Here is a 20,479-nt window from a genome sequence, read left to right on the forward strand (position 1 = left end):
TTAATTTGGTAGAACTGATTTAAGTTTCCCTGCATTAAAGTCTCCGGCCACTAGGAGCGCCTCCTCTGGGTGAGTGGTTTCCTGTTTGCTTATTTCCTTATACAGCTGACTGAGTGCGGTCTTAGTGCCAGCATCTGTCTGTGGTGGTAAATAAACAGCCATGAAAAGTATAGCTGAGAAGTCTCTAGGTAAGTTGTGTGGCCTGCAATTTATCACAATATACTCTACTTCAGGCGAGCAAAATCTAGAGACTTCCTTAGATTTCCTGCACCAGCTGTTGTTTACAAATATGCACAGACCGCCCCCCCCCCTCGTCTTACCGGAGTGTGCTGTTCTATCCTGCCGGTGCAGCTTGTATCCCACTAGCTGGATATCCATGTCGTCATTCAGCCACGATTCCGTGAAGCATAGGATATTACAGTTTTTGATGTCCCGTTCGTAGGATATTCGTGATCGTATCTCGTCTAGTTTATTGTCCAATGATTGCACGTTGGCGAGTAATGTTGACGGTAACGGCAGCTCCGCAGGCGCATAGGCCATGCGAGCATTGCTTGGATTGCTTTCCCAGTTATTTGCGATGACAGAGAACTGCCCTCAACGAAATCGCAAGATTTCATAGCATATAACAGCACTAAGTAAATGGACTGTCCTGGCACGCTCAAATGAGAGCTCAGTCAGAACTTCTGGGTCTGCTCTAGTCTCCATCCCAATGAGTCTCTTACGCCAGATGGCTTTTTGCCATGCGTGAGACAAATCTGCTCTGTCAGGTACAGATGGTGCTAAATCAAAAAACTAATTGAACTTGTAAATAAATAATCATAAGAGTCATGGGAGTCTGGGATCTGATAAACTGGACATTTCAAATCAAAATCAAATAAAATTTTATTAGTCACATGCGCCGAATACAACAGGTACCGAATTCAACCTTACAGTGAAATGCTTACATACAAGCCCCTAACCAACAATGCAGTTTAAAAAAAATACAGATAAGAATAAGAGATAAAAATAACAAGTAATTAAAAAGCAGCAGTGAAAAAACAATAGCGAGACTATATACAGGGGGGTACCGATACAGAGTCAATGTGCGGGGGCACCAGTTAGTTGAGGTAGTACGTACATGTAGGTAGAGTTAATAAAGTGACTATGCATAGATGACAACAGAGAGTAGCAGTGGTGTAAAGAGGGGGTGAGGGGTGGCACTGCAAACAGTCTTGGTAGCCATTTGAGTATTTACATCCAACAAAAGTCAAAGGACAGAGGGATACACAAGCTAGAACCTTTGGAAGGACAAAAAAGCATGACTGTGACTTGCCAATTTTATCATTTCCACCCACGGTGTTCATCAGGTTCTACTGTAGGTGACAGGGCAACATGTTATGTGACTAAAACAGCATAAAACCGGATGTATCACAAAGCATGATCAACTAATTAGCTAGTTACATTAATTTTGAGAAACATTGAGAAATAGTTTTTCTTTTTGTCAAATTAACCAGTTATCTGCTTTTGATAAGCAGCTAGCTCCCTATAGCTAGCTGGTGGCTTGCTAGCTAGTTAGCTAGCTCCCACGCCAATTTCAATTCTTTCTAAACTATTATCTGATTAACTCGGAAATACGAGGTTATTTCAGAATGAAAGTTAATGGGCTAGCGCATCATGCTTTGTGACATTATTTTAGCTGGATCTCCCCAGTTCGATAATGTGTTTTCACTTATTGTATCTGCACGCTTGTTGTATTCTCACTGGTGCATTCGTTCGTGAGCTAGCTGCTCGTTCTAAAAAGTACCATCTAATCTGTTCAAAACAGTTGCAGCATGTGCGGCAGTGGTCATTCGTTTTTTTTAAAGCAAAAGTGTATTTACGCTGTTGTTCAAATGCACAGATCGCTTTATATAACTTCTCAAAGAAACTACCGGTAGTTCAGCCAATCAGCAGCCGATGGTTTCAACATTTGACACATGTTGAGAGTTGTAGCATTGGCTGTGTCTATCGCCAACATTGGCAATACATATTTTGTATCCTCTTTTTGCATCTGGGAAGTGGTGGAACAAAGCTGTAATTAAGCATGTCTTATTTGTGAGTCTGAGTCTGTTTGGTAAAACAATGCAGATTATTTACATGCAGAGGACTTGGGAAATGAATAGTGTGTCTCCAACGGACATCCACAATGAATAAATTCTGGATGTTGGCTAATAATGTGACAACTCTATTGTATAGCTTGTATCCATAGTCTTTTCACAGAAATGTGTCTACTCTGGGCCAAGAGCGTGCTGTGAGAACAAGTCTCATCACGTATCTATCTCCTCACACAGCTACGCACAGTTTCCTGTCCCCATTGTTCCTTCCTTTGGTTTAAAAAAAGGTATCCTTTTTGACTGGAAATGTTTGTTTTAAAGTATAAGTGTTCGCCGTTCTCCGTTTCAGATGTGCTGCTAGGTACACAGGCAACCCCCAGCTCGGCCAGAGGTGTAGTGTTGGCAACAATGACCTGAATGGTATGTGTATGGATTATTCAATTCAATATAGCTTTATTTATCCCCTCAGGGGCAGTTAAGATTGTTATTACACAGTGCTAACAGGCTGCAGCTGCAGACGTGTACACAATTAAAATGATTGTATTTGATCGAATGAAGGCACACAGAGTGAAAACCTCTGCTGTGTCATGTTTACAGGTAACTGCTATAACTGTGACCAGAGAGGAAGTGAAGGATGCAATGGAAATGGTGTGTGTCGCTGCAAGGTAAGAAAACCAAGGCTTCTGTAAGTACTTCATAATAACTACCATCCTCATTGACATCCCCAAACCCATCACTCAGACGCCGGCAGTATAGGAGCATCATAGCAAAACCTGTAAGTCTGGCTAATAGCTTCTACCCCCAGACTCAGGCTGCTGAATAGCCACCACTAGTCAGCTACCTGCTCTGCTGCCCCCCCCCCCCCCTCTCCCCACCCTCTACGGACATTTACCCTGCCCCCACCCCAATGGATATTTATCATTGCCACGGTTGTTAATGTGTATATATTATTATTTCTGTTTTATTATTATCTATTTGTATTATATTTGTAAAGTTTTTTTTCACTTTGTCCTGCTTTGTTGGAGCTCAGAGCGCAATAATTTCACTGTACCCTGTAATTACATCTGCAACCCTGTACATGGGACTATTAAACTCTTTAAATCTAAATCTAAATATCCTTATCCACTTCTGAGGGTTACCTCCGTGAGATAGTTTGTCCCATAGAAATAGAATAACTAGAATGGCATTACCATTCAGGTCAATGTTCTATTTCTATGGTTAGTTCCCCTCTCACACTATATATCATTGTGTTCCAGATGAACATTGAGGGCCCTGCCTGCTCCAACTGTAAGCAGGGAACCTTTCACATCAGCACAGACAACAAAGATGGCTGCCTGTCCTGCTTCTGCATGGGTGTCACACAGCAGTGCTCCAGCTCCTCCCACTACAGAGACCAGGTACCCAGGCAACAAGAACTAGGAAACTACTTCCTTAATAAAATATATGAGTAAAGTATTTTTTGTGTAATTTATTTGTATATACACGCAACAAAAATATATACGCAACATAAAGTGTTGGTCCCATGTTTCATGAGCTGAAATTATCCATACGCACAAAAAGCTTATTTCTCTCAAATGTTGTGATAAAATTTGTTTACATCCCTGTTAGTGAGCCTTTCTCCTTTGCCAAGATAATCCATCCACATGACAGGTGTGGCATATCAAGAAGCTGACTAAATAGCATGATCATTTCACAGGTGACCCTTGTGCTGGAGACATTAAAAGCCCACTCTAAAATGTGCAGTTTGGTCACACAACACAATTCCACAGATGTCTCAAGTTTTGAGGGAGCGTGCAATTGGCATGCTGACTGTAGGAATGTCCACCAGAGCGGTTGCCAGAGAATTGAATGTTAATTTATGTACCATAAGCGGCCTCCAACGTCATTTTAGAGAATTTGGCATTACGTCCAACCGGCCTCACAACCGCAGGCCACGTGTATGGCATCGCATGGGGGCAAGCGGTTTGCTGATGTCAACGTTGTGAACAGAGTGCCCCATGGTGGTGGGGTTATGGTATGGGCAGGTATAAGCTACGGACAACAAACACAATTGCATTTTATCTATGGCAATTTGAATGCACAGAAATCCCGTGACAAGATCCCGAGAACTATTGTGAGGTCCATATTGTTTAGGTATCTGTGACCAACAGATCAATATCTGTATTCCCAATCATGTAAAATCCATAGATTAGGGCCTAATTTATTTATTTTAAATAAAGGTTAAATTAAACAGAGCACTTTGAATGTAGGCTGTCCCTGGTCACAGATTTGTTTGACTTTGACGTGACAATGACCAATTCAAGAATTGGCAATTCAACACACAAACAGATAATTACAGCACTCTAATTGCCAATAACGATCTACTGAATTGAACTAAACTGATTCAAATTTCTGAAGCTTTTCCTGTCTCTCTGAGTGAGACTGGTTGATCATTCCTTCCTGTGTGTCCTGCAGGTGTCATCTGTCTTTGTCCCTGGAAACTTCCAGGGCTTTGCTTTGGTCAACCGGCAGCGCACCAACCGTATCTCCACCGGCTTCACTGTGGAAGTGTCCACCGATGGCACACAGCTCTCCTATAGCAACTTTGACTACCTAGGCCAGGAGCCCCACTACTGGCAGCTGCCTGGGGTCTACCAGGGGGACAAGGTGAGTCACAGATGATGATCTGGCCAGCAGAGATGTTCCATACTCCTGTAGACCTCAGCTCAATCCCAGCTTCCCGGTGCGCTCTATGATGGAAAGCGGCTTCTACTCGTGCTGAAAACTTCTACATTCCTGCTCAATGTTCTTTTTCAATTTCTGCTTAATTAAGTAGCCTGACTTTCTGAGTCAGAGCTGATCTTCTCTTGCTGTGAAATGGGTTTGCTAAATGAGTTATAGCAGAGAACACTGAGAGTGAGTGCCAATGTCCTCATAGTGTGGAGACAGAGTTTGGTTGTATACTCCATGAATTCACCATTTATTACTAGGGTTAGAACCTCGTCAGAAGGCGTTAGCCTTAGCAGTCTCTGAGATAGTAGACAGTACTTTGTCTGTTGATGTATCTACTTTTAGAGACCATCACATGATTACATTTTCATTGGTATTGATGAGATTATGGCTCGTTAAGCAGCAACGTTAATTGCTTCTTTATTTCTTGGTTTGCCTGCCCACTCTATAGAAGGAAGCTTTCTTTGCTCGTATGAGACGAGCACATCAGGTAAACCAGAGTGGTGCTTGTCGTGTGGTGATGATTGTGCATACAGTATCAGACTTATTGTGAACAATTGATGACAAAAATGTCAGTGTGTAATTCAAACAAAGGATTGGTGTGATTTGGCAATTCATCGTACTGATTGGTGTCCAGTATTTTGGTAAATGTTTCATACATAAACCATAACACAACTGTGTTTGAGATGCATGGATTGCCTGCATAGTTTTCCAATCGCATCAATTTTTTCCTAGTTTTAGCACAATTGTAGCAGCAATCAACATCCCGTACTTGCTCTATTTTCACACAATATTAGTAATATTTTAGCTTAAGATCAAATCACATTTTATTGGTTGCATACACATGTTTAGCAGATGTTATTGCGGGTGTAGCGAAATGCTTGTGTTCCTAGCTCCAACAGTGCAGTAATATCTAACAATACACAACAATACACACAAATATAAAAGTAAAAAAATGGAATATAGAAATATTAGGACGGAGTATGTATGTATGTATGTATGTATATACAGTGCCTTCGGAAAGTATTCAGACCATATGACTTTTTCCAAATTTTGTTAGGTTACAGACTTTTTCTAAAATCTGACTCAATTTGAGGAGATTCTCCCATTCTTGTCTGCAGATCCTCTCAAGCTCTGTCAGGTTGGATGGGGAGCGTTGCTGCACAGCTATTTTCAGGTCTCTCCAGAGATGTTTGATCGGGTTCAAGTCCGGGCTCTGGCTGGGCCACTGAAGGACATTCAGAGTCTTGTCCCGAAGACACTCCTGCATTGTTTTGGCTTTATGCTTAGGGTCGTTGTCCTGTTGGAAGGTGAACCTTCGCCCCAGGCTAAGGTCCTGACTGCTCTGGAGCATGTTTTCATCAAGGATCTCTCTGTACTTTGCTACGTTCAACTTTGCCTTGATCCTGACTAGTTTCCCAGTCCCTGCCGCTGAAAACATCCCCACAGCATGATGCTGCCACTACCATGCTTCACCGTAGGGATGGTGCTAGGTTTCCTCCAGACGTGAAGCTTGGCATTCAGGCCAAAGAGTTCAATCTTGGTTTTATTAGACCAGAGAATCTTGTTTCTCAAACTCCAAGCGGGCTGTCATTTGCCTTTTACTGAGGAGTGGCTTCCATCTGGCCACTCTACCATAAAGGTCTGATTGGTGGGGTGCTGCAGAGATGGTTGTCCTTCTGGAATGTTCTCCACAGAGGAACTCTAGAGCTCTGTCAGTGTGACCATCAGGTTCTTGGTCACCTCCCTTACCAAGGCCCTTCTCCCTCGATTGCTCAGTTTGGCTGTGCGGCCAGCTCTAGGAAGAGTCCTGGTGGTTCCAAATTTCTTTCATTTAAGAATGATGGAGGCCACTGTGTTCTTGGGGACCTTCAATGCTGCAGAAATGTTTTGGTACCCTTCCCCAGATCTGTGCCTCGACACAATCTTGTCTCGGACCTCTACGGACAAGTCCTTAAACCTCATGGCTTGGTCTTTGCTCTGACATGCACTGTCAACTGTGGGACCTTATATAGACAGGTATGTGCCTTTCCAAATCATGTCCAATCAATTGAATTTACCACATGTGGACTCCAATCAAGTTGTAGTAACATCTCAAGGATTATCAATGGAAGCAGGATGCACCTGAGCTCAATTTCAAATCTCATTGCAAAAGGTCTGAATACCTATGTTGATAATGGATTTTTAAACAAAATATATAAAGAAATTTGCAAAAATGTCTAAAAACCTGTTTTTGCGTTGTGATTATGGGATATTGTGTGTAGATTGATGAGGGGATTTAAAAATAATAATACGGCTGTAACCTAACAAAATGTGGAAAAAGTCAATGGGTCTGAATACTTTCCGAAGGCATTGTATATATATACAGCTGAAGTCGGAAGTTTACATACACCTTAGCCAAATACATTTAAACTCAGTTTTTACAATTCCTGACATTTAATCCTAGTAAAAATTCCCTGTCTTAGGTCAATTAGGATCACCACTTTATTTTAAGGATTTGAAATGTCAGAATAATAGTGGAGAGAATTATGTATTTCAGCTTTTATTTCTTTCATCACATTCCCAGTGGGTCAGAAGTTTACATACTCTCCTTTAAATGGTTTAATTTGGGTCAAACGTTTCGGGTAGCCTTCCACAAGCTTCCCACAATAAGTTGGGTGAATTTTGGCCCGTTCCTCCTGACAGAGCTGGTGTAACTGAGTGAAGTTTGTAGGCCTCCTTGCTCGCACACACTTTTTCAGTTCTGCCCACACATTTTCTATAGGATTGAGGTCAGGGCTTTGTGATGGCCACTCCAATACCTTGACTTTGTTGTCCTTAAGCCATTTTGCCACAATTTTGGAAGTGTGCTTGGGGTCATTGTCCATTTGGAAGACCCATTTGCGACCAAGCTTTAATTTCCTGACTGATGTCTTGAGATGTTGCTTCAATATATCCACATAATGTTGATGCCATCTATTTTGTGAAGTGCACCAGTCCCTCCTGCAGCAAGGCACCCTCACATCATGATGCTGCCACCCCTGTGCTTCACGGTTGGGATGGTGTTCTTCGGCTTGCAAGCCTCCCCCTTTTTCCTCCAAACATAACGATGGTCATTATGACCAAACAGTTGTATTTTTGTATCATCAGACCAGAGGACATTTCTCCAAAAAGTACAATCTTTGTCCCCATGTGCAGTTGCAAACCGTAGTCTGGCTTTTTTTGTGGTGGTTTGGAGCAGTGGCTTCTTCCTTGCTGAGCAGCCTTTCAGGTTTTGTCGATATATGACTCGTTTTACTGTGGATATAGATACTTTTGTACCTGTTTCCTCCAGCATCTTCACAGGGTCCTTTGCTGTTGTTCTGGGATTGATTTGCACTTTTCGCACCAAAGTACGTTCATCTCTAGGAGACAGAACACGTCTCTTTCCTGAGCTGTATGACAGCTGCGTGGTCCCATGGTGTTTATACTTGTGTAATATTGTTTGTACAGATGAACGTGGTACCTTCAGGCGTTTGAAAATTGCTCCCAAGAATGAACAAGACTTGTGGAGGTCTACAATTGTTTTTCTGACGTCTTGGCTAATTTATTTTGATTTTCCCATGATGTCAAACAAAGAGGCACTGAGTTTGAAGGTAGGCCTTGAAATATATCCACAGGTACACCTCCAATATCAGAAGCTTTTAAAGCCATGACATCATTTTCTGGAATTTTCCAAGCTGTTTAAAGGCACAGTCAACTTCGTGTATGTAAACTTCTGACCCACTGGAATTGTGATAAGTTAAATAATCTGTCTTTAAACAATTGTTGGAAAAATTACTTGTGTCATTCACAAAGTAGATGTCCTAACTGACTTGCCAGAACTATAGTTTGTTAACAAGAAATTTGTGGAGTGGTTTAAAAACGCGTTTTAATGATTCCAACCTAAGTGTATGTAAATTTCCGACTTCAACTGTATATATAAACTCAGCCAAAAAATAAACGTCCTCTAACTGTCAACAGCGTTTCTTTTCAGATAACCTAACATGTAAATATTTGTATTAATATAACAAGATTCAACAACTGAGACATAGACTGAACAAGTTCCACAGACATGTGACTAACAGAAATGGAATTATGTGTCCCTGAACAAAGGGCGGGGGGGGGGGGGGGGGGGCAAAATCTAAAGTAACAGTCAGTATCTGGTGTGGCCACCAGCTGCATGAAGTACTGCAGTGCATCTCCTCCTCATGGACTGCACCAGATTTGCCAGTTCTTGCTGTGAGATGTTACCCCACTCTTCCACCAAGGCACCTGCAAGTTCCCGGACATTTCTGGGGGGATCCGGGCTCTTCGCTGCCCATGGTAGAACACTGACATTCCTGTCTTGCAGGAAATCATGCACAGAACAAGCAGTATGGCTGGTGGCATTGTCATGGTGGAGGGTCATGTCAGGATGAGCCTGCAGGTAGAGTACCACATGAGAGAGGAGGATGTCTCCCCTGTAACGCACAGCGTTGAGATTGCCTGCAATGATAACAAGCTCAGTCCGATGATTCTGTGACACACTAACCCCAGACCATGACGGACTCTCCACCTCTAAATCGATCCCGCTCGAGAGTACAGGCCTCTGTGTAACGCTCATTCCTTCGACGATAAACGCGAATCCGACCATCACCCCTGGTGATACAAAACCGTGACTCATCAGTGAGAGCACTTATTGCCAGTCCTGTCTGGTCCAGCGACGGTGGGTTTGTCCCCATAGGCGACGTTGTTGCTGGTGATGTTTGGTGAGGACCTGCCTTACAACAGGCCTACAAGCCCTCAGTCCAGCCTCTCTTAGCCTATTGCGGACTGACCTAGCACTGATGGAGGGATTGTCCGTTCCTGGTGTAACTCGGGCAATTGTTGTTGCCAGCCTGTACCTGTCTCACAGTTGTGATGTTCGGATGTACCAATCCTGTGCAGGTGTTGTTACACGTGGTCTGCCACTGTGAGGACAATCAGCTGTTCGTCCTGTCTCCCTGTAGCGCTTAGGTGTCTCAGACATTGCAATTTATTGCCCTGGCCACATCTGCAGTCCTCATGCCTCCTTGCAGTATGCCTAAAGCACGTTCTCGCAGATGAGCAGGGACCCTGGGCATCTTTCTTTTGGTGTTTTTCAGAGTCAGTAGAAAGGCCTCTTTATTGTCCTAAGTTTTCATAACTGTGACCTAAATATTGCCTACCATCTGTAAGCTGTTAGTGTCTTAACGACCGTTCCACAGGTGCATGTTCATTAATTGTTTATGGTTAATTGAACAAGCATGGGTAACAGTGTTTAAATCCTTTACCGTGAAGATCTGTGAAGTTATTTGGATTTTTACGAATTATCTTTGAAAGATAGGGTCCTGAAAAAGGGACATTTCTTTTTTTGCTGAGTTTATATAAATATATATAGATACTTATATACAGTACCAGTCAAAAGTTTGGACACACCTACTCATTCAAGGGTTTTTACATAATCTACATTGTAGAATAATAGTGAAGACATCAAAACTATGAAATAACACATATGGAATCATGTAGTAACCAAAAAAGTGTTAAACAAAATATACGTTATATTTGAGATTATTCAAAGTAGCCACCCTTTGCCTTGACGACAGCTTTGCAAACTCTTGGCATTCTCTTAACCACCTTCATGAGGTAGACACCTGAATGCATTTCATTTAACAGGTGTGCCTTGTTAAATGTTAATTTGACAATTTTATTTCCTTCTTAATGCATTTGAGCCAATCAGTTGTCTTGTGAAAAGGTAAGGGTGGTAAGAAGATAGGCCTATTTGGTAAAAGACCAAGTCCATATTATGTCAAGTACAGCTCAAATAAGCAAAGATAAACGACAGTCCATCATTACTTCAAGACATGAAGGGCAGTCAATGCAGAACATTTCAAGAACTTTGAAAGTTTCTTCAAGTGCAGTCGCAAAAACCATCAACGGCTATGATGAAACTGGCTCTCATGAGGACCGCCACAGGAAAGGAAGATCCAGAGTTACCTCTGCTGCAGAGGACAAGTTCATTAGAGTTACCAGCCTCAGAAATTGCAGCCCAAATAAATGTTTCACAGAGTTCAAGTATAAGAAACATCTCAACATCAACTGTTCAAAGGAGACACCAAAGGACACCAAGAAACATGAGCAATGTACATTAGACTGTTGGAAATCTGTCCTTTGGTCTCAATCTGTCCCAATTTGAGATTTTTGGTTCCAACCACCGTGTCTTTGTGAGATGCAGAGTAGGTGAACGGATTATCTCCACATGTCTGGTTCCCACCGTGAATCAAGGAGGAGGAAGTGTGATGGTGTGGGGGTGCTTTCCTGGTGACACTGTCGGTGATATATTTAGAATTCAATGCACTCTTAACAAGCATGGCTACCACAGCATTCTGCAGAGATACGCCATCCCATCCGGTTTGCGCTTAGTGGGACTATATTTTGTTTTTCAACAGGGCAATGGCCCAACAAACCTCCAGGCTGTGTAAGGGCTATATGACCAAGAAGGAGAGTGATGGAATGCTGCATCAGATAACCTGGCCTCCACAATAACCCGACCTCAACCCAGGAAAAAGGAACAGCAGCCAACAAGTGCTCAGCATATGTGGGAACTCTTTCAAGACTGTTGGAAAATGATTCCAGGTGAAGCTGGTTGAGAGAATAGCAAAGGTTGTGGAAAGCTGTCATCAAGGCAAAGGGTGGCTACTTTGAAGAATCTGATTTGTTTAACACTTTTTTTGGTTACTACGTAATTCCATATGTGTTATTTCATAGTTTTGACGTCTTCACTATTATTCTACAATGTAGAAAGTAGTAAAAATAAATGAGTAGGTGTGTCAACTTTTGACTGGTACTGTATATATATACACACACACACACTACATGACCAAAAGTATGTGGACACCTGCTTGTCGAACATCTCATCCCAAAATCATGACTGAAATGCTTATAATAATTGCATATGGGCGTCAACAATCGGTTTTCTGCACACTATATATTCTGATATGAGGTTAGTTTAAACAGTTTAAACTGGAATGACCTAAAGATGCTACTGAAATAGTTCAAATGATGGATACGTCTTGAATGGAACTAAACAATCGTATTAAATAAATCTCTCTTCTGTAATAGTTACTTCTTCATGTGTACAAAGTGGCTGTTTAACGCATCTCAATAACGTTTCAATGGTTCACCTGTCAAAACTATCTCAGTCTGATTCTCAGTGCGCCTGCTTTTAAAGCCCCACAGACAAATCCGCTAGAATATTCCACCGGATGTGACCCACCAAACGGTCCATTCTTGGTCTTGTCACTGTAAATGAACAAACTTACAGTATGTGTGATGGGATGTATAGACATTATTGTCAATATGTGGATAGAATATGGTAGGTACCACGCTACACAAAATTGCTTACTTAAAAGGCACTCTGTTTAATAGACCATTCACATAGTGGATGACTCAGATGTACAGTACTTAACTGTACTGCTGTGAATGAGTCATAAGGAGCTTTGCAGACATCCATCTTTGATTCATTACTGTGACCATAAACAGTAGTTAAATTCTATAAGCCTTCCATTAGTTCTAGTTCTAAAGTGTCCACTGGCTCCTCCATGGGAAAGTAGAAAGTGATCATAGGAGCCTTGCTTTTTTCACAAAACTAGAGAATATCTCCCTGGACAGAGGAGCAACTGAGGAAGGACGTGTCCATTTGGGTCTTAATGAAGTCTTTGAAGGGTAATGGCACCTCCCGGTCCAAAAGAGCTAGCCAGGTATTCCTACTGTAGTCTAGCCACACACTGTTACGTCCATACAGCACATCTACTGACAACAATAGACACCAACCATCTTCCTCACACAGTGTGACCTCCTTCCCCTAATATAGATTGTCTTTTGGGATTTTCCACGACATTACCAAAAGATAATCCCAACATCCTTTGATATGCGACTGAACATTTACGGTAGCATGGTTGATATGAATGAATGCAACTGCAGCACATTGACAGTAAATGTACAAGATGTAGTAAAAAGGCATGTGTGTATTGCATACAGACCTGAATGAGCATGTGAGACTATCTGGAATGTGAAGAGAAGAGAGCCATGTTGTGTCAAATGGCAGACATATGTGGAGGATTTTGTATGTTTTAAGATTATAGAAACTAGGAAGTTGAATGGCCCCAGTGAGTGAAGTTGTGTACACACCACGGCGGTGTAGCCCAGGACAGCATGTCTCCTTACCTACACCCCAAGACAACCAGTGCTTAGTGTCTCTTACCTACACCCCAAGACAACCAGTGCTTAGTGTCTCTTACCTACACCCCAAGATCCCAGTGCTTGGTGTGTCTCTTACCTACACCCCAAGATCCCAGTGCTTGGTGTATCTCTTACCTTGCATGATGAGAGGTCTTGTTTTGGAACCCCCCTGAGCCCCCCCTCATCCTCTCCCCCAGGAACAAGTGAAGAAGCTGGATGATGAGATCTGGGAAATTATCTCCAACTTTGGCGACAAAGGCTCTCCGGCAGTCTCTCCCCCCTTCCCTCCCTCCACTTCCTCGTCTTCCTCTGAAAGGAAGATCCCCAGCCACTCCTATCTTGCTAGGTCTCGTAACCCCATGAGACCCTTCTCTCCCTCTTCCTCCCCCTCTGGTATTTCCTCCCTGGTACGGCCTACTAGGCCTCAGCCAGCCTCCCCCGGCCCCTCCCCTCGACTCCAGGTACATCTAAAATAACCCTCAAACATACTTATTTAGTTAATCCATATGTGTTATTGTGGTCGTTGCTGACTGATTTACTCTCTGTTTGGGCCTGGTCCTGTTGACAGACTAAACGGCGTGGGACGAAGAACATAGTGGGTCCTCCTAGTGCTCACAGTGGCCCCAGGCCTGCTGGGGTCTCCAGCCTGGTAGACATGACAGTGACAGCCTGACTGACTGACTGACTGACTGACTGACTGGCTTGCCGGTCGGCTAGCTGGCTGCCTGATGGACAGGCGAATGGCTGACTGACTGACTGTGTGATGATTGACTGACTAACTGACTAGCAGACTGACTGACTGACTGGTAGACTGACTGTCTGTCTGACTGAACGCATGTCCCTGCCCTTGGCACACACAGAGGAAACTGCCACCTTCCATGCAATAACATACTGTAGCCAGGAAGGTAAATCAACAACTGATCAAGTTATCGATTCATGAATCATAAGAACTCATATTTCACAGGGTTATCCTGTACAGTTCACCATTGTATTGGCAAAGTGTTAGAGTCTATTTCGAAAGAACAAGAAAGGGAAGATTGGTCTGAAAAGAGCAGTGTGTGCATATATTCCATGGCTAACCAGGGTGGCATTTTCCTCTGGAAAGCACAGAGAACCCACTAATTGCTGTTAAAGTCATACTCTGTAATTGTGCACTTAAAGAGTAGTACTGGATCTGTAATTATAATTCTAATGTACAAGGGTCTAAACAAATACACCCGTCACACAGTCACCTTAACAAGCTGTGATATTCCCATTACACACACAGGAATCTGTTGTTATAGTTGCTAGTCAATGCATGGTGTGAGTCTCACTTTGTCACCAAGTAGTAGTTAAGTAGTAGAGGACCAAAATGTAAACCCTTTCTCTAAAAGTTTGCTCTACTCTACTCTGTCATGCTTGCGATACCTCTATCTCACTCCTTGCTTATCTTTTGATCTCTGTCTCTGGCTTGCTCATGCCTCTCCTTCCTGCTCTGCCCCAGTACGCTTTGGTCTACAAACGTTTCAGCTTGCACCCGGATGACACCCTCTACTGGCAGCTTCCAGATCAGTTCAAAGGGGATAAGGTAACAGTACGAGCCAGACCCAGCCCTCCTGCACCCTGCCTGGGGTTTTGCCCTCCTGTTAACTCCAGGGCCACAGACAGAACCACCCCACCCATCCACCTCAACTAACAGAGCAGGGGAAGGGAAGGATGGCATCACCTGACAACCCTGTGGAGTTTGGAGCTCCTGTTTATTTAAGTGATAATGCCCGACAAGCCGGTGTTTGGAGGATATATTGGCACGGGTGTTGTTAGGCACGAGACGAAATCGAGGGACGGCAAACCATGCCAATATATCCTCCAAACACCGTTACCAACATATTCAAATAATGATTGACATATTTTCATTACGAATGTTATTTTGATGAATTTATTCATACAATTTCCACAAGATATAGTCCCGACAAAAATCTAGGGTTGGTCATTCGTTCTATCGGTTTGGTTGCTAGAGACGAGACCGAGTCGTTCAGTCTTTTTGTTCTGTATCTATGGATACAGCCGTTCGTTCTAAATGTTCCATTGCCATACTGGCTGGCAACTTTCTTAACCCTTCCTTGCTAGCTAGCCAACTATGGCTAACTTACAGTCACCTCAAAAAGTGCAGCCAGAATAACAGCAAAGTAGCCACATTTGCATTTGTTTTAAGCTGTTTTCTAGTGACATTTATTTGGATACATCCATAGCATTGAGCTAATGAGGAGCAATTCCTCCTGGCATAGATAATGTGCTCACCCATCAGGACACTGTTGTTCAGAGGAGCTAGCCAACACACAGCTAACACAATCATTTCAAACCGAAGCTGGAAAGACTGCAAACTAGACTCACTTCATTTTGTTTTACCTGTTTTCTATTGACATTTCTTTGTATATATTCATAAAAATGATGCCAGCTGATTCATGATTTAGACTGGTTGAGAAACGCTGCCTGCCTGTCTGTCTCGTCCTGACTCCCGAGACATTTATTACTATGGGACAGCTGGAGATCGAATTTGAATATTGAAACAATGTTGCAAAATGTCGGAGAGACAGACAGCAAGGTTTATACAAATCTCTGCTGTTGTAAACTAAATGTTAATCTAAAAGAAATGTGACATAATGTCTAGATGCTTTTTATAGTGGAGATCAAGTTTATAAATTGCCTGGCTGGGCTGATGAGACAGTGGATTGCGGAGTCAGATGGAACAGAGTAAATAGGCATTTGAACGTCATAGATTTAGCCAGTGGTGACTTGTGGAATAGACACCGGCTGGAATGCGGTTTTCACCAATCAGCATTCAGGATTAGGGTGGCAGGGTAGCCTAGTGGTTAGAGTGTTGGGCTAGTAACCGAAAGGTTGCAAGTTTGAATCTCCGAGCTGAAAAGGTGCAAATCTGTCCTTCTGACCCTGAACAAGGCAGTTAACCCACTGTTCCTAGGCTGTCATTGACAATAAGAATTTGTTCTTAACTGACTTGCCTAGTTAAATAAAGGTAAAATTTTAATGATTCATAATCACTTCTCTAAGGGGTGGGAGGTCAGGCACGACTAATTTTGTATTGGGAACGATTCATGCCTAAAATAAATAAAGAGACTGATTAAGATATGAAATCTCTTTTGTAATAGATGTAGTCATAGATTCACTCGTTTGCCTATTCCTGAAACATTGTAATGTTAGAGGCCTATAGTCATATTTGTTTGACGCTCAAAGGCTCATCAACAAAGTTAGATTTAGTATGCAACCTAATTTCTTTACCTTTACCCATGTTATAGGTGAGCTCCTACGGCGGTAAGCTGAAGTACACCATCTCCTACGTAGCAGGACAGAGAGGAACAGCCATCGAGGACCCTGACATTCAGATTATTGTAAGTAGCTTATGCAGCAAAGTTACCAACTTCATTCATTCACTTTCATGTTCTATTGCTGCATCCATACATAGCACACTCCATCCCACAAGTTATCAACTGAGATCACTTCCATGTATTGTGGTTGCATCCATTCACCTGTCTTTGATTGGTTCTCCTTTTCATTGTTGCCCACAGGGAAATGACATCACGCTGGTGGCTCGTCAGCCATGGCAGAGGGGACAGGGGACAAGAGAGTCCCGCCAGTTTGAGGTTGTCTTCAGAGAGGTCAGTGTTCTACAGTAGTACAGATTACCTACATTTTATCATTTCAATTCAATAGAACTTTGTTGTCCCCAAATGGCAATTTGATTGCAACCTTTACCATCCATTCCTCATTGACACAGGTCACCTTAGCATCCTAGTAATAGCATAGTATTAACCTAACTCTGCTCTCTTTCTCCTGCAGGAGAACTGGCGTCGTCCAGACGGCATGCCTGCCACTCGGGAGCACCTGATGATGGTGCTGGCTGACCTGGATGACATCCTGGTGCGGGCCTCCTACTACACAGAGATGAGGTCCTCCAGCATCTCGGAGGTCAGCATGGAGGTGGCCGTGCCCAACTACAGCGGCCTGGCTCAGGCTCTAGAGGTGGAGCAGTGCCGCTGCCCGACTGCCTACCAGGGACTCTCCTGTCAGGTAAGAGGAGCTCGCTCTCTCTCTCTCTCTCTCTCTCTCTCTCTCTCTCTCTCTCTCTCTCTCTCTCTCTCTCTCTCTCTCTCTCTCTCTCTCTCTCTCTCTCTCTCTCTCTCTCTCACTGGCAATATTGACAAATTAACCTCTTAAATCATATGGCTATGTACATTTGAACACTGAACAGACTTACTTTTTACTCCCGGAGAAAGCATGTTTAATGGAGGACCAGGCTCTGTGTCCGGAAACCCACCCTTAGCGTGTCAAGTCCATGTGATGTTGTGTGATGAAAGTTGCACCTCCTCTCCCCCAGGACTGTGCTCCTGGCTACACCAGAACCGGAGGTGGCCTGTACCTGGGCCACTGTGAGCTGTGTGAGTGCAACGGGCACTCTGACTCCTGCCACCCAGAGACTGGCATCTGCACGGTATGCAGCCTGGAGAATCTCTTTAAGGCAGTTGTTTTCATAAATGTTTCACCTTTTTGATTTAACCTTCATTTATCTAAGTTAGACTCGTTGAGACGTCTTTTTAGAGGCCTTTTAGAAGATAGCGGTTGTTTTGAAATCAGTACATTGAATAACATCTGAGTGTCTGCTCTCCCCCACCCCCAGAGCTGCCTCCACAACACCCAGGGAGAGCTGTGTGAGCAGTGTGCCCCGGGCTTCTTTGGGGACCCCACCGCTGGAACCCCAGAGGACTGCCAGCCCTGTGCCTGCCCCCACACAGACCCTGACAACCAGTGAGTAGGCTATGTACATTACAACAAAGGACTGTTACACACATAGACGCGCGCATAAACGCACACACTAACACTCGCACTGACTTATCTTGTGTTGCATTTTACATGATCTCATTCATATCTCTTACCTCTCATATCTTTTAAATCAAATCAATTGTTATTGGTCACATACACATTGTTAGCAGATGTTAATACGAGTGTAGCGGAATGCTTGTGCTTCTAGTTCCGAGAGTGCAGTAATATCTAACAAGTAATCTAACAATTCCCCAACAACTACCTAATACACACAAATCTAAAGGGGTGAATGAGAATATGTACATATACATATATGGATGATGGTATAAAATACAGTATATACATGTGATATGAGTAATGCTTAAGATATGTAAACATTAATTAAGTGGCATTATTTAAGGTGGCATTGTTTAAAGTGACTAGTGATCAATTTATTAAAGTGGCCAGTGATTGGGTCTCAATGTAGGCAGCAGTCTCTCTGTGTTAGTGATTGCTGTTTAATAGTCTGATGGCCTTGACATAGAAGCTATTTTTCAGTCTCTCGGTCCCAGTTTTGATGCAGCTGACCTCGCCTTCTGGATGGTAGTGGTGTGAACAGGCAGTGGCTTGGGTGGTTGTTGTCCTTGATGATCTTTTTGGCCTTCCTGTGACATCAGGTGCTGTAGGTAGTTTGCCCTCCACCGATACTTGGAACAGATCCAAGTTGATATTATAATTAAGCAATAAGGCCTGAGGGGGTGTGGTATATGGCCAATATTGTCACGCCCTGACCTTAGAGATCATTTTATTCTTTATTTGGTAGGTCAGGGTGTGACTAGGGTGGGAAATCTATGTTTATATTTCTTTGTTGGCCGAGTATGGTTCCCAATCAGAGGCAGCTGTCTATCGTTGTCTCATAATTAGGCAGCCCTTTTTCCCACCTTCAGTTGTGGGATCATGTCTTTTTTGTCTTGCATGTGTTTGCACTACTAGCTTTACATTCGTTGAGTTGTTTATTGTTTTTTGGTGGAACATTTAAAATGAAAGGAAAATGTACACTTACCACCCTGCACCTTGGTCTCATTCGAACGACAAACGTTACAAATATACCACGGATAAGGTCTGTTCTTATGCACAACACAATGCGCAGTGCCTGCATACAGCCCTTAGCCGTGGTATATTGGCCATATACGACAAACCCATGATGTGCCTTATTGCTATTATAAACTGTTTACCAATACAATTAGAAATAAATGTTTTGTCATACCAGTGGTATACGGTCTGATATACCACAGCTGTCAGCCAATCAGCATTCACGGCTCGAACCACCCAGTTTATAATGCTGAATTAAGTATTCTGTACTGCATCTTTCTTCTCTGTGTATTTTCCAGGTTCTCCCCTACCTGTGAAAGCCTGGGTAACGGTGGTTATCAGTGCACTGCCTGCCAGCCTGGATACACTGGCCAGTACTGTGAACGGTAAGCTGACACAACTCTACTTTACCTGTCTATTCTAGCCTGGTCCCAGATCTGTTTGTGCTGTCCTGTTGACTCCTGTGGTTATTGTCATGCTAAGTGATCATAGGAGTTGGCCATACAGCAGACACAGAGCTCTATTCAGACTAACTTTTCAATGTCCTCTCTGTGGCATTCCACCACTGTATGTCATTCTGTCATCGCATTGAGTTGTTATAATTTTGTTTTTTCTCATCTCCACAGCTGTGCACCTGGATATGTTGGAAATCCACAGGACAGGATTAAGTGTCGTCCATTCAACAGTAAGTGAATGCAGTCAGCAAAAGAGCTGCACAGAAATGTATTTTCCCCATACTTGGTCAGGTCTCCCCTGAGGTATTCTGGACCCAATGGGACTACCTGGTAAAATAATAAATAAAATATAATACTCTACTGTAAGTAAGAGTGTCTCTCTGTGATCATTGCCAACTAACATTTGACCCTTAACCTCTGACACAGCAGTGGCAGCCTCTCTGGTGGTGAAGGTGTACCCTGAGAGGGTGTTGGTGGCCCAGGGCAGCCCTGTGACCCTGCGGTGCCAGGTGACCGGCTCTCCACCCCACTACTACTACTGGTCCAGGGAGGACGGAAGGCCCGTCACCAACAGCGCCGACAGACGCGGACAAGGTAAAGTATACTGGACAGATCAGGTCTGGGTAGTGGGATGTGAGAAATGGCCTAGTATAAGAGCAATACATACACTGATGTAGTGTTATATAGTTGTACCTACACTATACACTTCTCAGTAAATACCTTATACTGGTGAAACATCCAGTACTAACTGTAGTAGAAAGCCTATTGAGTCCATTCCCCATGTTAATGTAAAGTTATTCTACAGTTGAAGTCGAAGTTTGCATACACCTTAGCCAAATACATTTACACTCAGTTTTTTCACAATTCCTGACATTTAATCCTAGTAAAATGTCCCTGTTTTAGGTCAGTTAGGATCACCACTTTATTTTAAGAATGTTAAATGTCAGAATAATAGAGAGAATAATTTATTTCAGCTTTTATTTCTTTCATCACATTCCCAGTGGGTCTGAAGTGTAAAGGGTGTATGTTGGTAGCAGGGAAGTCAAGCGCAGGAGAACGAACTTGGTATAAATGGAGTCGTTTAATAAGTGCTGACAAAACTCCAAAAACCAAAATATA

The 20,479-nt window shown here is 43.0% G+C and overlaps 1 protein-coding gene across 4 annotated transcripts in view; it reads left to right on the forward strand.

Moving 5' to 3' along the window:
* Positions 1 to 20,479, forward strand: part of hspg2 (heparan sulfate proteoglycan 2) — a 217,979-nt gene that overhangs the window by 138,085 nt on the left and 59,415 nt on the right. For all 4 annotated transcript variants that reach the window (XM_055891736.1, XM_055891738.1, XM_055891737.1 and 1 more), the window contains 12 exons: positions 2,422 to 2,492; positions 2,670 to 2,737; positions 3,329 to 3,469; positions 4,527 to 4,718; positions 16,313 to 16,405; positions 16,583 to 16,672; positions 16,854 to 17,084; positions 17,392 to 17,505; positions 17,692 to 17,819; positions 19,205 to 19,291; positions 19,532 to 19,590; positions 19,787 to 19,954. In XM_055891736.1, the coding sequence (XP_055747711.1) occupies positions 2,422 to 2,492; positions 2,670 to 2,737; positions 3,329 to 3,469; positions 4,527 to 4,718; positions 16,313 to 16,405; positions 16,583 to 16,672; positions 16,854 to 17,084; positions 17,392 to 17,505; positions 17,692 to 17,819; positions 19,205 to 19,291; positions 19,532 to 19,590; positions 19,787 to 19,954 (1,442 nt within the window). The remainder of the gene's footprint in view (positions 1 to 2,421; positions 2,493 to 2,669; positions 2,738 to 3,328; positions 3,470 to 4,526; positions 4,719 to 16,312; positions 16,406 to 16,582; positions 16,673 to 16,853; positions 17,085 to 17,391; positions 17,506 to 17,691; positions 17,820 to 19,204; positions 19,292 to 19,531; positions 19,591 to 19,786; positions 19,955 to 20,479) is intronic.

This window comes from Salvelinus fontinalis, chromosome 31 (genome assembly GCF_029448725.1).
Source record: "Salvelinus fontinalis isolate EN_2023a chromosome 31, ASM2944872v1, whole genome shotgun sequence".
Classification (NCBI taxonomy): Eukaryota; Metazoa; Chordata; class Actinopteri; order Salmoniformes; family Salmonidae; genus Salvelinus; species Salvelinus fontinalis.